At 39.5% G+C, this 12,823-nt stretch overlaps 1 protein-coding gene across 1 annotated transcript; it reads left to right on the top strand.

Moving 5' to 3' along the window:
* Window positions 1–2,584: 2,584 nt before the first annotated feature.
* Window positions 2,585–10,914, top strand: LOC115752491 (GBF-interacting protein 1). The gene is given in 12 exon segments (XM_030690693.2): window positions 2,585–3,135; window positions 4,391–4,434; window positions 4,636–4,738; window positions 5,014–5,143; window positions 5,246–5,270; window positions 5,272–5,638; window positions 5,732–5,914; window positions 6,006–6,372; window positions 6,896–7,187; window positions 7,306–7,467; window positions 8,998–9,495; window positions 10,004–10,914. Coding segments are annotated over 12 exon segments (2,625 nt in total). The 5' UTR covers window positions 2,585–2,972; the 3' UTR covers window positions 10,295–10,914.
* Window positions 10,915–12,823: the final 1,909 nt, after the last annotated feature.

Below are 12,823 nucleotides of genomic sequence, written 5' to 3'. Positions count from 1 at the left end.
TTTTTTTTTTTTTTTTTGCCGATAGATATATCGCGAAATAGAAAGAATCGCATTCATGTACCGGGCCGGGATGAACGAGGATTTACACACCCAATCTCCAAGGTATATGGTATTGGCAGATAGAAAGGCATGCCGTCGTCTTAGGATGCATTTCGTCGCTATTCTCGGAGTTTGCAATCAGGTTTTTCATTCCTCGACACCCATTAAGCCGCTGATATGACCCGAGAAAAACTTTTAGTTGATCGAGAACAGAAAACCTATAGAAGCCAAGCTAGATTTTATCATGGTCGTTGGATATAGTACAATGTACATCATTCGATCGTGCCATTACTGAATGCGGAATGAAATCATCGGAATAGGATTGGAACCCCTGTTGCCTTTCTTCGTACTGTTTGGCCAATTGGAATGAGGCGGGACGGAGATCAAATTCTAGATCGAAAATTCCTACATTCCCGTGTTTTTAATTTCGATCGAACGAGGGAGGAATGAGCGAAAAATCAAAGATTGTGAAAAGAGCTAGTGCGCAAGTGGGTTATTGATTTAGCTCAGGTCGGTACCTTTTCCACAGGGAAAATTCGAAGTGGTGAGGAGACTTACCTAATCTGCTATTACATGTGACATTTAGAAAGACTAAAGTTCAGATCAGAACAAAAAATAAAAGAAAAGAGCACATTTCAATTTCGACATGTCACCGAATGCAGTAATTTCTAGGTCAATTCCTATTACTTCGGATTGCCTCGTTCTTGTACACAAACGGGGCCCAAGTATAATAAAAGCCGACATCATTTCATCTTAGGTTGTAGGAACGAACTTTTTAATAAGAAGTAAAGGGAATTTACTTAGAAATTTAATTATCTTGGCAAAATATTGACTGGTACAGAAAATAATGGAAGTTTCTGGAACATTCGGAATCAATTTTTGGTTCAACATATAAAACTTTATTAAGGACTGTGTAACGGCGGCGCCCTGTTTTTTTGACATGATAAGAGAGCCTCATTTGAGCATAATAAGAATAAATAAATTCATTAACTTACATGCTCTACTTATGGAGAAAATAAATTCAGTGTTTGAAAATCAAAATTACCATGTAATGGCATATGTGACTACCATAATGGCGCCCAACTCGGCCCTAGACCGAAGCTGCGTTTAGTCGTCTGGATTTTTAGCTAGAATTATGGGTGATCGGTTCCGGACTTGGACTTTGAAACCTATGCTGTTATAAACGGTTCCCAATTTTTTGAATATGGAACGGACTATATTTTTCTAAAACCGGTTCTAGAATGTCCCCTTTTTTTTGGCCTACATGAGAACTTCTGTTTTTTTTTTTTTCCTTTTATGATTTCATTTTATTCGGCAAAATAATATGAGTAACAAAAAGACTCAAAATAAAAAAGGATCAATATAAACCCATATCCGCCAAATAAACGATGAAAAGTTCAAACGCATATCCACGTACAATTATAAACAATAAAAATTTCAAACATGTAACATCAAATATAAATTATAAAACTCTATTCCCAATTCATCAAACTAAATTTCTAAACTCCATTCTCCATTCATCCATAAAAATATTGCTCCAAAGAATAGAGAGAGGTGATAAAGAATGGAGAAGAAACAAATGAGATGAGACAAAGCTAGACTCAACTTAGAGTAATTATGTTGTTTTTACTGTAATTAAGAATCGGTTCCAAAATCGATCTAGTTTTCGGCTAGGGGTTTCACTTGGAACCAAAAATGGGACTTGTTCAAACCGGTTCCAAAAATTTGAAATCGAAAACCGGATCCGTTCACGTTGGAACCGAGAACTGGATCGATTTTTTGGGTGGTCCATTCCCGTTCTCGGTTCTATCCGGTCCTGCTACACACCCCTAATCAAGATATGATTGGATTGGATAAAATATGAAATCTAGAGATTTTGTCATATCTTATTTACTGTTTGGTGAATGGCAATATTAAAGTTGGATATCTTTATATCTCATTTTGTTCATTGTTTGGTATGGACGGAATATCGGTTTAAATGAACCTAAAAGTTGAAGATGGTAAGAATCTCTCATGACGCTCTTATCTACTTCATTTATTCCCTTCATTTCTTCGACCTTTTTTTTCCTTTTTTTGTTCTTTCTAATTTGTTTGCCAGACTTTTCTTTTTCGACTAAACTTCTTTTCTCGTCTTGAAATATATGCCGTTAATTTCTCATACAATAATCACGTTGTGACTAACAATATCATTGATGAACTGATTTAACTACAGAGTCGAATAAATACTTGCAAATCAACTCTAGCACCATCGGCTGAATTTACTTTTATTCGGAACAAGATTAACATAACGTGAGTTGGAAATACGGAATGTACCATCTTAAAAAATAAATTTCTTTTGATGATGTTATGATGCAATAAACTTCATGTGTGCATGAAATAAGTAGGTGAATACTAATCAACCCAACTCGAATATGATATAATATGCCAAATTAATAAACGAGCTTTGATTAATTTTTGGAATACTATAGTGTAGAATGTTAATAATTAAGATTAACATTTTTTTTGGTCGGAAATAATTAAGATTAAGGAAGCATAGAAGACAGCCCTACACTCTCAGAGACTCTTTTCATTTGCCTCCCTCCCTTCTCCTTCCTCTCTCTCTCTCTCCCTCTCTCCCTCTCTCTCTCTGCACTTCACCTAGATCAATTCGAAAACCCCCATCAACCCAAATCACCCGCACACTCGATCGATTCTCTCCTCACTCGACACCCATCTCCGCCACCCTCAATCTCTCCATTACCCACAATCCCGAATCGCCATTCCCTCCGTCTCCTCTCGCTCTCTGCCGCGCCTCCAATTTCCGTCTCTCACCCTTTAAAAAACATCCCACGCACGCACGGGTGCTCTTCGCCATAAAGCGGAAAACGAGCAGGGGGGTTCCTGTTGGGTGGGGCGGGGGGTTTCTTCTTTCTTTTTTGAGGTGTTAATCGAAGATGAGCAGTGGTGGGTCCAAGGTCTCAATCCCGAGCAGCGTGAGGAAGACGATCCAGGACATAAAGGAGATCACGGGCGGTCACAGTGAGGAAGAGATTTATGCGATGCTCAGGGAATGTTCCATGGATCCAAATGAGACTGCCCAAAAGCTTCTTTCACAGGGTATTCCACTTTCTTAGCTCCGGTTGCGTTCGGGTGGGGTTGATCTTGATTTTTGTACTTTTTGGCTTTGGGTCTTGATGGGTTTGTCGTGGTTTAATCTTTGCGTTGAAGACTTTTAATCTTCTGGGTTTTGAGTCTTGGAGCTGTAATTTCTGTAAAGATTTGGATTTGGTGGTGAGGCCATGTTGTATGAGAAGTTGTAAGTGCGATGACTTTTAGCTGTCTCAACTCTCAAGCCCTATAATCTCTGGCTTGTAAAGCAGTGTTCATTTTATGTACGACAACTCGTTCCTTTGATTGCCAGTAGTGCTATGATTGGATTTCCGGTAAAAGTACATGGTGATTTGTTCAGTCCGAATGATATGATGCATTTTGGTGGTTGGCGCCGAGACTAGAGGCCTTTGGTATATCTGTATGCGGGTAGAAGAAAGTGGTGATTGACTAACTAGTAACCATACTGCGAGTGAAGTTACTGGACTTTCTGATTTCGCTGATGTGGAATTTATTGATGGGAATAGTTTCTCACATTTCTTTTCTGACCTTTTGCTTGCTACAACCGTTAGGACAAGGCATATCTTCTCTGTCCGCAGGAAGAGGCATCTTCAAAAGGAACTTGCTGGAAGTGATTTCCGTAATTTTTGCGCAATATACTTGTGGTTTAAAATTCAAAAGCATTCTGTTCTACATTATTGTGTTTCAAAATTCAGTGTGTGTGTGGTGTCTCTGCTTCCACGTGTTTGGCAGTCACTCTGGAAGTGAACTGTTGGCTTTCCATCATGCTTATGCCGCTGTTCTTTTGATATAAACAATGTCTTATCTTGTGGAGATCAACTTATGCAGCTATAAAGTAGTCTATGTCTACCTCATCTTGCTTTATATGTTGTATTGAGAAATCTATATTTTCCTCTGTGATTTTATGGCTTCATGAACTTTGAGTGTGATCCTTTACATTAAAAAAATGGAGAGATTGGTTCTAGTCTTTTCCATGCTGTGGCAGTAGGGTACCTGAATTTCAAGAGGGTGTGAGGCATTGAAGAAGTAGAACGCGTTTAACTTCTGGTGTTATGTGTTCTTTTTCAAGCTATTCGAGCAATTATATTTTTTGTAGGAACGCTTTCACTCCTTTCATTTTGCTTCATATTTGTCTGTGATCTCACTGAAACTCATTTGTTGCATTTCATGCTAGAGTCGTAATTTTGCTTAACTGTCAGTGACTTATGATTGTTTTGAAATTTCTCTCTGCTTTTTATATCAGATACATTTCACGAGGTCAAAAGGAAGCGTGACAGGAAAAAGGAGGTATGGGTTTATCGATGTTCTCCATATTTTTCATTTTATTCTGTTGGTTGTTGTTCTGCTTCCTTTTTTTGCATGATCCTGCATGTATTTTTGCCAAGCATCCATTTGCCTGTATTATTCCTGGCAAAATCTGATTAGTGATTTCGTCAAACCCTCTCAATTTGCCATGTGGTCAATATTCCTCTTTCTCTGTTTGCACAGAATTCGAACCGAGAGTCATCAGAGTCCCGATGGCAGCCTGGCTCGCAGGGGCGAGGTAGTAAGAGTGGTCGTTCCAATTATTTGCCTCGGCATGTATCAAATGGTAAATGACTGTTGGGGATCAATTTTATTTCATCTATTGTATTCTTTAACTTTTACAGTAGTCTCTTGACCAATATCTTTTTGTATGATGGTTATATACTTGACATTCTTAAATTGGTGGCAAATTTGTGTAGGCTCTCTCATTCTATGACATGTGGTTGAGCATTTCTTGAGAAGCCTTGTGTGGGCTGTTATCTGCAATTGGCCATGTAGTAAAGTTACTTATTTTTCGGTCTCATGAACCCTGTCTAATTATATTGTTGCACCTCTTCTCAGATGCTGGTGATGGCAGGAATGCCGCTGCTGTCAAGGAGAATGGAATTAATCCATCAGCTGATAAGGGTGTCGGTTCATCTCTGCCTACTTCACACGTGATAAAAAATAAAGAGACTATTTCAGTGGCAAGGTGAGAGCAATTTCATAGATTTAATTTGATTTACATGATATACAAATTATTTTTCATTTGGAGCGAAGTTATTACAGTGATTTCTATGACGACCTTTTGCAGCTCTCTAGCTGGTGCTATCAATCATCCCAAATGCTGGGTCCTCTGCAAATATTACTTTTACTGATGCTGTCAGTTCATCTGGAGGAAATCGGAGAGGCTATTCTGAAATGATTTCACCATCTAAGCATGGTCTTGGTAAGGTAGACAGCGGATCAACCCTTCTTGATACCAATGGAAGTGTCCAAACTGCAGTAGGAGGCGGCATCCCTTCTGGGCAGTCCATGCCTAACACTTCGCCATCTTCTTCAGTCTGTTTCTCATCTTCTGATCCTGTCATAGTGCCCTCCAATGATTCATGGATACCCAGTTCTGTGAGTACAATAAAACGTGAAGTTGGGAGCCATCGAACTCCTGTTGAACCAAATGCATTGAGCAAAAACAAAGCAACCACTGGTAGGAACTTCACAATTTTTTTCCGTTTTTAAGAAACGTTCATATTTGTTGATGCTCCTTAGGTAATCTTTTTCCTAAATATCAATGCTGTAGCTTCTGAGGTTGGTGGCTCTCTCGAGCATGAAAAGATGCCTGACCAATTTCAGGAAGCTGAGAAGACTGGAACTGTGGATCCCTCTCAGCATTCATTTGGTTCAACTCATGGTGTCTCTTCTGTTAGTCGCCCATCATCCAATTACAACAATCGTTCGCAGCAGCTAGTTGGGTCTCAGAAAGGCATTAGTTCTATACTGTTTAAAGTGAATTTGTCTGTAGACTGATAATGTTGGTTAAGTTCCCTAAACTATTAGTTTTATCTTTCTAACAGTGGGTTCAAGTAAGGAGTGGAAACCAAAGCCAACAAATCCTACTGCTTCTCAAAGGTCTGGAACGGCTGCACCTGGAGTCAATACAGTTACCCCCTTGCCATCAGCACCAAGCATTCCTGATCCAGAAGAGGCGGCTTCAAATCTGCAGAAAAAACTGGAAACTTTACGTCTTTCTCAACGTCAACCCGTTATACTCCCAAACCACATCCATGTCCCTGAATCTGAAAGAACCAAGTTCAGCTTTGGAAGTTTTGATGCGAGTTTTGGCATAAGTACAAACTCCATCAGTGCTCCTGAGAGTGATAAGAGCTCCACAATTGTCTCGGAAATGTCTCTGGCTGTCGAGGAAACCATAGAGGACTCAAGGTTTGTAAGCAGTAAAACATTTGTTAGTGCTCTTATGAAATGTTGACTTTTTCAACTGGAGGTCATTATTGCCTATATTGCTTCGTAAAATAAATTTATCAATGACCGCTACTCTGAACGTCAGTAAACCCCAATAATTGGTTGAACATTTAGTGACCTATTGATCGCTTTACTGCCTGTAGTTATTCACGGGTTACCACACACAATAATGAAGTTCGGGTAAGACAAGAGTTAAAGCTAACATTAAAAAGCAAGAGGCACCTAATTCAATTAGTGTTGATTATGGTGGTTTCTGACTTGGCTGGATAATTGGAAGTTCAAGGGCATTGTTTCAGAGCTTTAGTTCATACTGCTCTAGGTTCTAGTTGTTAAGTTGTTAACCTGTATGTCTTTCAATTTGACAGAGGAACTCATTTGATTTGGTTGTATCTGGCGCAGAGTGGTTCTATAATTAGCATTTAGATGGTGTAGCTGTTCTGAACCTTCAAGTTGAATTAATGTTATGTTTATCTTGTTTTTCCAGTGGCCAAATTGCCCCGGCAACTGCTGACGAAGAAAATTATCAGGATTATCCACAATCACCAAAGAACGTCCCTGAGAGTGTTTCTCCTGCTGAGGATGACGTCTCCTCGAGTGCAGCTCCTGATTACAAAGAGTTAAAGCACGAAGCTATATTAGCCCAACAGCACTCGGTAGTTCATACTTCTCCCAACTATAATTTTGGGTTTGGGCCCCCAATAGTAGGAAGTCAGATTGCTCCTTTCGAAAATTCTGAGTCTCAAACACGGGATGCTTCTCGCCTACCAAGCTTTGTGGTAAGAATTTCGCCTATCTCTGTCCTTTTATAGGCAGATTGCTACATTTTGCTATAGTACTCTAGCTGTAGCTTTGAGCCTTTGGTTCATGATCTTTCTTAAACGGTCTTGTATCCAGGTTCAACAACCTTTTGATCCAACAAGTTATTATGCTCAATTATATCGGTCAGGCGTTGATGCTGATGGCCGCCTTTCTCCCTTTTCTTCACCTGGAGTTTCTACCAAGTACAATGACAGTGTTGGGGCCTTGCAGCAACAGACTCCTCAGCCTTCCCAAGAGGTTTGTATCGATACTTTGTTTCTTATATCATGTATTTTAATGAGTTTGGCCCTCATATGAACTGGTTGATGTTTTTCTTCCGCAACTTTGTACCTTGTATACTCCTTCCAATTGTGACCAGAACTGAGGCTGAATACTATTCCACCATTGAAACGACCTATAGCGGGGTAGTTCATTTAGCTTTGCTTCCTCTGTGCTTATTGCCTGCTGCCAATCTGCTTTTTCATCTGTGAAGCCTGCATAAAATTGTTTGTCAGAACTTCTGAAGTGCGAATAATATTTCAGGGCTGCTAAATAATCATCGCGTTGCTGTTATAGTCAAGACCGATCATTCAGGGTGTATACATCAGCTCTTGCTGATAGAGGAATGGAAATTAACCAATCCTATATTTTGTCTTCTAAGTAGATAGCAGTTTACTGAGTAGCAGACTTAAGAAATAAGCTGTTAGCTTTTGAAGTGTCAGCTTCCAGCCTTCTGAATCCTGCTCAGATAAAGCCTGTAATTCCATACAAATTGCAATAAGGGAATTTTCAGGTTACTTTTCCACAGTTTGGTTGCTTTTCACCATTTCGAGCCAGTGATCAACTAAGATTTTCAGAATGATCATAAAACTCCCACAAACATTCTCCTTTTGTTCCTGCATGTGCACTGCCGATGGATGACTCATTTGAAATGGAATATTGTTGTAAAAATCCAACTAATGCCAAGGTAAGAATTAAATGATCGGTGGAAGGTTCTATTCCAACCTAGTGTCCAATGACAGCAATGAGCTCACCACCAATTTGGGCCTTATGAATTGACGGGACTTTGTTATTAGTTAGCGCCATCCTGTCCGAGCATTGCCTTTTCGTCTCAGTGCAGTTGCAATATCTAAAAGAATGGCTAAATTTTAACGACCTTATAATCTTTAGCATCTATAATAAACTTATAGTCACAACAAATGGAGTCCCTGACAGACCTGAATGATGTGATAACTATAACATTCTAGTTCATGTTGAAAGCAACCTGTTTGGTTCATTTCTCTTTTTGATGAATATTGTTAGTAGCTTGTGGTTGACATGGTGTTAGTGAACAGACTTGCTGCCTTTTCTGTCCTTTTTTTTTTGGTCGAAGCCTTTTCTGTCTTTACATGTCTGTATGAACGTAGATTAATGTTCAAACAAATGTAAGCTAGCCCCTGGCCGCTGAAGTTCAAACCTTAAGAGTAATGTGTAACATCTTTCTTGAAGGTGAAGGGACATGGACCATTGGAGCTTGGATTTTCTTTTATTGTGAAAGAAGCATGACTTTGTTCTGTCTTCTTCCCAACATCTTTCTGTCTTCTGAAAAGGGATTTAACATTTTGAGAATTTTTTTATGTCCCATGATTTGGTAATTAACAGTGCGTCATGGTGTCCTCATGTTTGTTATTGTTGTTTTAAGCAATTTTTTGATTGAAGGAAGGCATTGTCCTATTAATCTGAAGATTCTGAACAACAAAACTTCTTTTTATCAATTACCGATGCTTCCGCATGTTTATTGTGCCACAGGGTGGGAACTCCTTGGTTCTGTCTACAGCTGGACCAACTCCCCTTGTGACTCAGGCTGCTGGGCTCATGCAAAGCTCAATCACCATGACTCAGCAACCACTCCCCGTATTCCGTACTCCCACCGGGGTTCATATGGCTCCTTATCCCCCAAATTACATTCCTTATGGACACTATTTCCCTCCATTTTATGTTCCACCTCCAGCCATTCCCCAGTTCTTAGCGAATGGCGCATTCGCTCAGCAGCCTCAGGCAGCTAGTTTGTTCCCTGCACCACCTACTGCTGCTGCTCCGGCGGTCAAATATCCACTACCTCAGTATAAAACAGCTGGTAATGCTGGTAATCCGACCCATGTTGGAGTGCCGATTAGTTATGGGCCTTATGGTTCATCTGCTGGTTATAATTCTGGCTCTGCTGCAACGGCTGGGAACTCCAATACTAATGAGGAACTTGGTGCATCTCAGTTCAAGGAAAATAATATGTACATTGCTGGACAACAGGTTGGCTTTGTTTTTCTATAATTTGCCGGGTATTTTTTGTAAAAGTGGTTCCATTCTTCTGTTAACTTCATCTGAAAATGTACTTATTTAGCATGAGTAATAAAAGTTGACTTACTGAAGGCTCTCCTCTCACTCTGGTTGCTTCAGGCAGATTCAGTCGATGTATGTTGAGAAGTATTAGTTATGTTCAGTTGGATGTTGTGCAGCAAGATTGGCAGAGTATGAAGTTGTTTAATCTTGGTATTCTTGCTGTGGATGTCTGTTGTCTAGGAAGCGTGCTAGATGAATAATGCTGAGGGTTTTCTTAGATGGTGTTGCGTAAATGTGGTGTCTGGGTAATGTGGGTGAGGGACATTGCATGATCTTGCCATGTTGGCTTTCTATTAGTGAGGGAAGATGCAAATACACTGTAGGATGAGGAGCATCCTCTATCAAATAAATTACAATAAAGTTTCATATTTTCCTGAGGGACATCATCACTAACCTGGACAGATTTACTATTCTGCAGAGCGAAGGGTCACGGGTTTGGATTGCTGCACATGGCCGTGAAATTCCTAGCTTACCAACCACTTCATTTTACAACCTTCCTCAGCAAGGTCAGCATGTTACATATCCTCCAACACAAGCATGGCAGGTTTGCCAGTATTTGCCACCTTCGAGTGGCAGTGAGAGCTCTAACCGTGTCCCAACATCTACAGCTGTTCAAGACTTGAGTGGAGCAGTCGATATGACAGGACCCGCGGCCAATGTGTATCAGCAGCCACAGCATGCACAGATGCACTGGCCTAGTAACTACTGAGAAATGATACTTTCTTCTTCCTTTTGACTACAAACCTGGTAAAGAAGTCTACATCTAGGGTTTTCCTTTTTTTGGAGAGCTCCCGCGAGTTGAGTATGCATCTTGAAGTTACGGCATTGGTTGGTTCTGGGAGTATGTGATCAACGTAAAGGAGGCTGGAGTCAATTGTATCTTCTCGTTGTTTACTGAAGAGATAAAAGGTGCAGTTAACCTGTAGCTGGTCGATCATTGAAGTAAAGTTGAGATCATGATGTCAGGTTCTCTTAATGCTCTTTTTAATGATGTTATCCCTCTTCATTTTTGTGGTTTCAACTCTTCCTGTTTTCTTCTTGTACCCTTTCTTTCTTCCCCCTTGCCGTAGAATTTGGACCCACTGATATTGTTGTTTAGTGAGAATATTTTTCGGGTTTTCCTCTTCATTTCAAAGTTTATAGGGTTCGGTAAGTTGATAAATAGATTGTTGTCAAGTTTCGATTCCATTTCCTCTTTTGTTGCTTTGCCTGTAAAGTGAATTTTGATAGCCGGAAAGCGATGTATGCAACTGTTGTACTTGGTATAAACAAAGTGAACATTTGAGTAGATTCAGCTGCTTACTGAAGGAATATTTGATTCATCATCAATGGATAGCATTAGTTACTACTGCATTTCCGAGTTTACATGTTGTCTACTAGTGGTTTCATTTGATTCTCCAGGAGCAATCTGACTTTCCATCTCTGAAATATTGCCATGCCTTTTTCCCGAGCAGTTGGATTTCTTGATTGGAGTTTGAGTAAGCAATGTTAGATCAGATTCTCATACCACTGCTCTGACTTGCTTATTGTTAATTAGTTTCCTCTGGCGCTCTTAGTAGGACTGTGTAAGTGTTGATTTATATTAAGTTCTCTATTTATGCTCGTCTGATTTTGCCATTTACAGTGACTGATCATGATTCAGTGCTGTGTCAACATGGAATATGTGGTACACCTAGTGAGCATCATGATTCAGATCTTGATCCCTTAGGTGTACACATCGACTAGGAGTCCCCATGAAATTCATGAACCATCTCCCTGTTCATAGTGTGGATATAATGAATCATGGTTGATGACTTGGTATTTTGTTCTCTGTATCAGACTCCAAACCTTTATGCGGTTGTGATAATTGGGCTTGCATGTCCTTTGAGAGACGAATACCATGCATGTTTTCCTGAATAACTTGTTTCTGCAGGTCCAGAATACTGAGGCATGGAAATTTTGTTATTTAGGTGAAATAACAGAATTGTATTGCCTTAATGTAGTTGCCAGAGGCAATGGGGTTCTCTTATGCTTTGTGTGTTTCCGTGCTGTCTCAATGCTGGTCTGTCTTTGTTGCTGAATTGGAGGGTTGTAGACTTTGTTCTGTATGACACTTTCTAGATGTAATGGTTTGTACTGGCAAAGCAAGCTGTTTACACAGATCCACATCATTTCATGTATTAGATTTCACTTGACAATTTACGGCAGGGGAGGGGCATGTGACGGGAGGGGGCCGGACAGGGAGGAGAAGCTTTTCCCCGCCGTGGCCCGTGCCTCGTTTGGGGAAAAGATTTGAATTATTTTCTTTAAATAGTATATTGAAAATATGTAGTTAATTGGTATTTTTATGACAATAGTGACCTATACAAATTAAAACCTCCCCATATTCTATAACTAGTTAATTTAATGAAAATATCAAGTAAGACCCTGCCTATTTATATTAGTTTTTTGTATCATGCGCTTAATAACATGTATTTTTTGGTTGTTCTCTTAGTTCTAAATTAAGTGGGTAATAAGTTATCATGGGGTATATGATGTAATAATCTACCTTTTAGTATACTAATTGTAACTGAATAGTAGTTACAAACATGGTTTTCTAACATATATTAACAAGCATGGTGGGACGAAGACCGTCTTTGCCTCGCCCCGCCCCAACCCGCCCCACCCTGCCAAGTTGCCTTCCTTGTTTCCTGGCAAATGCCATGCTGGGCAATTTTCGCGGAGAGATTTTGCTCGTTTGAGCAGGTATCGGAGGGGACGGATACCCTTGGCCAATTTCTAGTCTTAAGGCTCGTTGGGATTAAAACTATCGTAAGCGCTTCACCCACTGTAAGTTGTTTGAGTGAGCTTTCTTAAATAATCTCTTGCCTATCATTCTTTCATCTTCACTTTGTTATCATGAAAGAATTGGAAAATGACGCAAATGATCTTTCTGTACTTTGGTTTAATGTGCAATGTTGCACATCGACTTTTAATATGTTCAATATGATTTATGAACTATTGGTAAATATTCAATCTAATTCCGAAAAAAAATGTGAAAATGTTCAATATCATCTTTTCGCTAATTTTGAAATCTACTAAGGTGGCTTTCAATCTATGGAGTTTGGACGGTTGACAAAAAAAGTTGCACATGAATTATTCAGGTAAGATATTTATCTCAAATCATGATATAAAAATCTAAATAATCAAATAATAATGGACATGGTAGCATCCTAATTTTATTTTTCACTTTTTGAAGTAGATGATTTCATACCAAAAA

This window comes from Rhodamnia argentea, chromosome 7 (assembly GCF_020921035.1).
Source record: "Rhodamnia argentea isolate NSW1041297 chromosome 7, ASM2092103v1, whole genome shotgun sequence".
Classification (NCBI taxonomy): Eukaryota; Viridiplantae; Streptophyta; class Magnoliopsida; order Myrtales; family Myrtaceae; genus Rhodamnia; species Rhodamnia argentea.
This window is presented reverse-complemented; position numbering and strand designations above follow the sequence as displayed.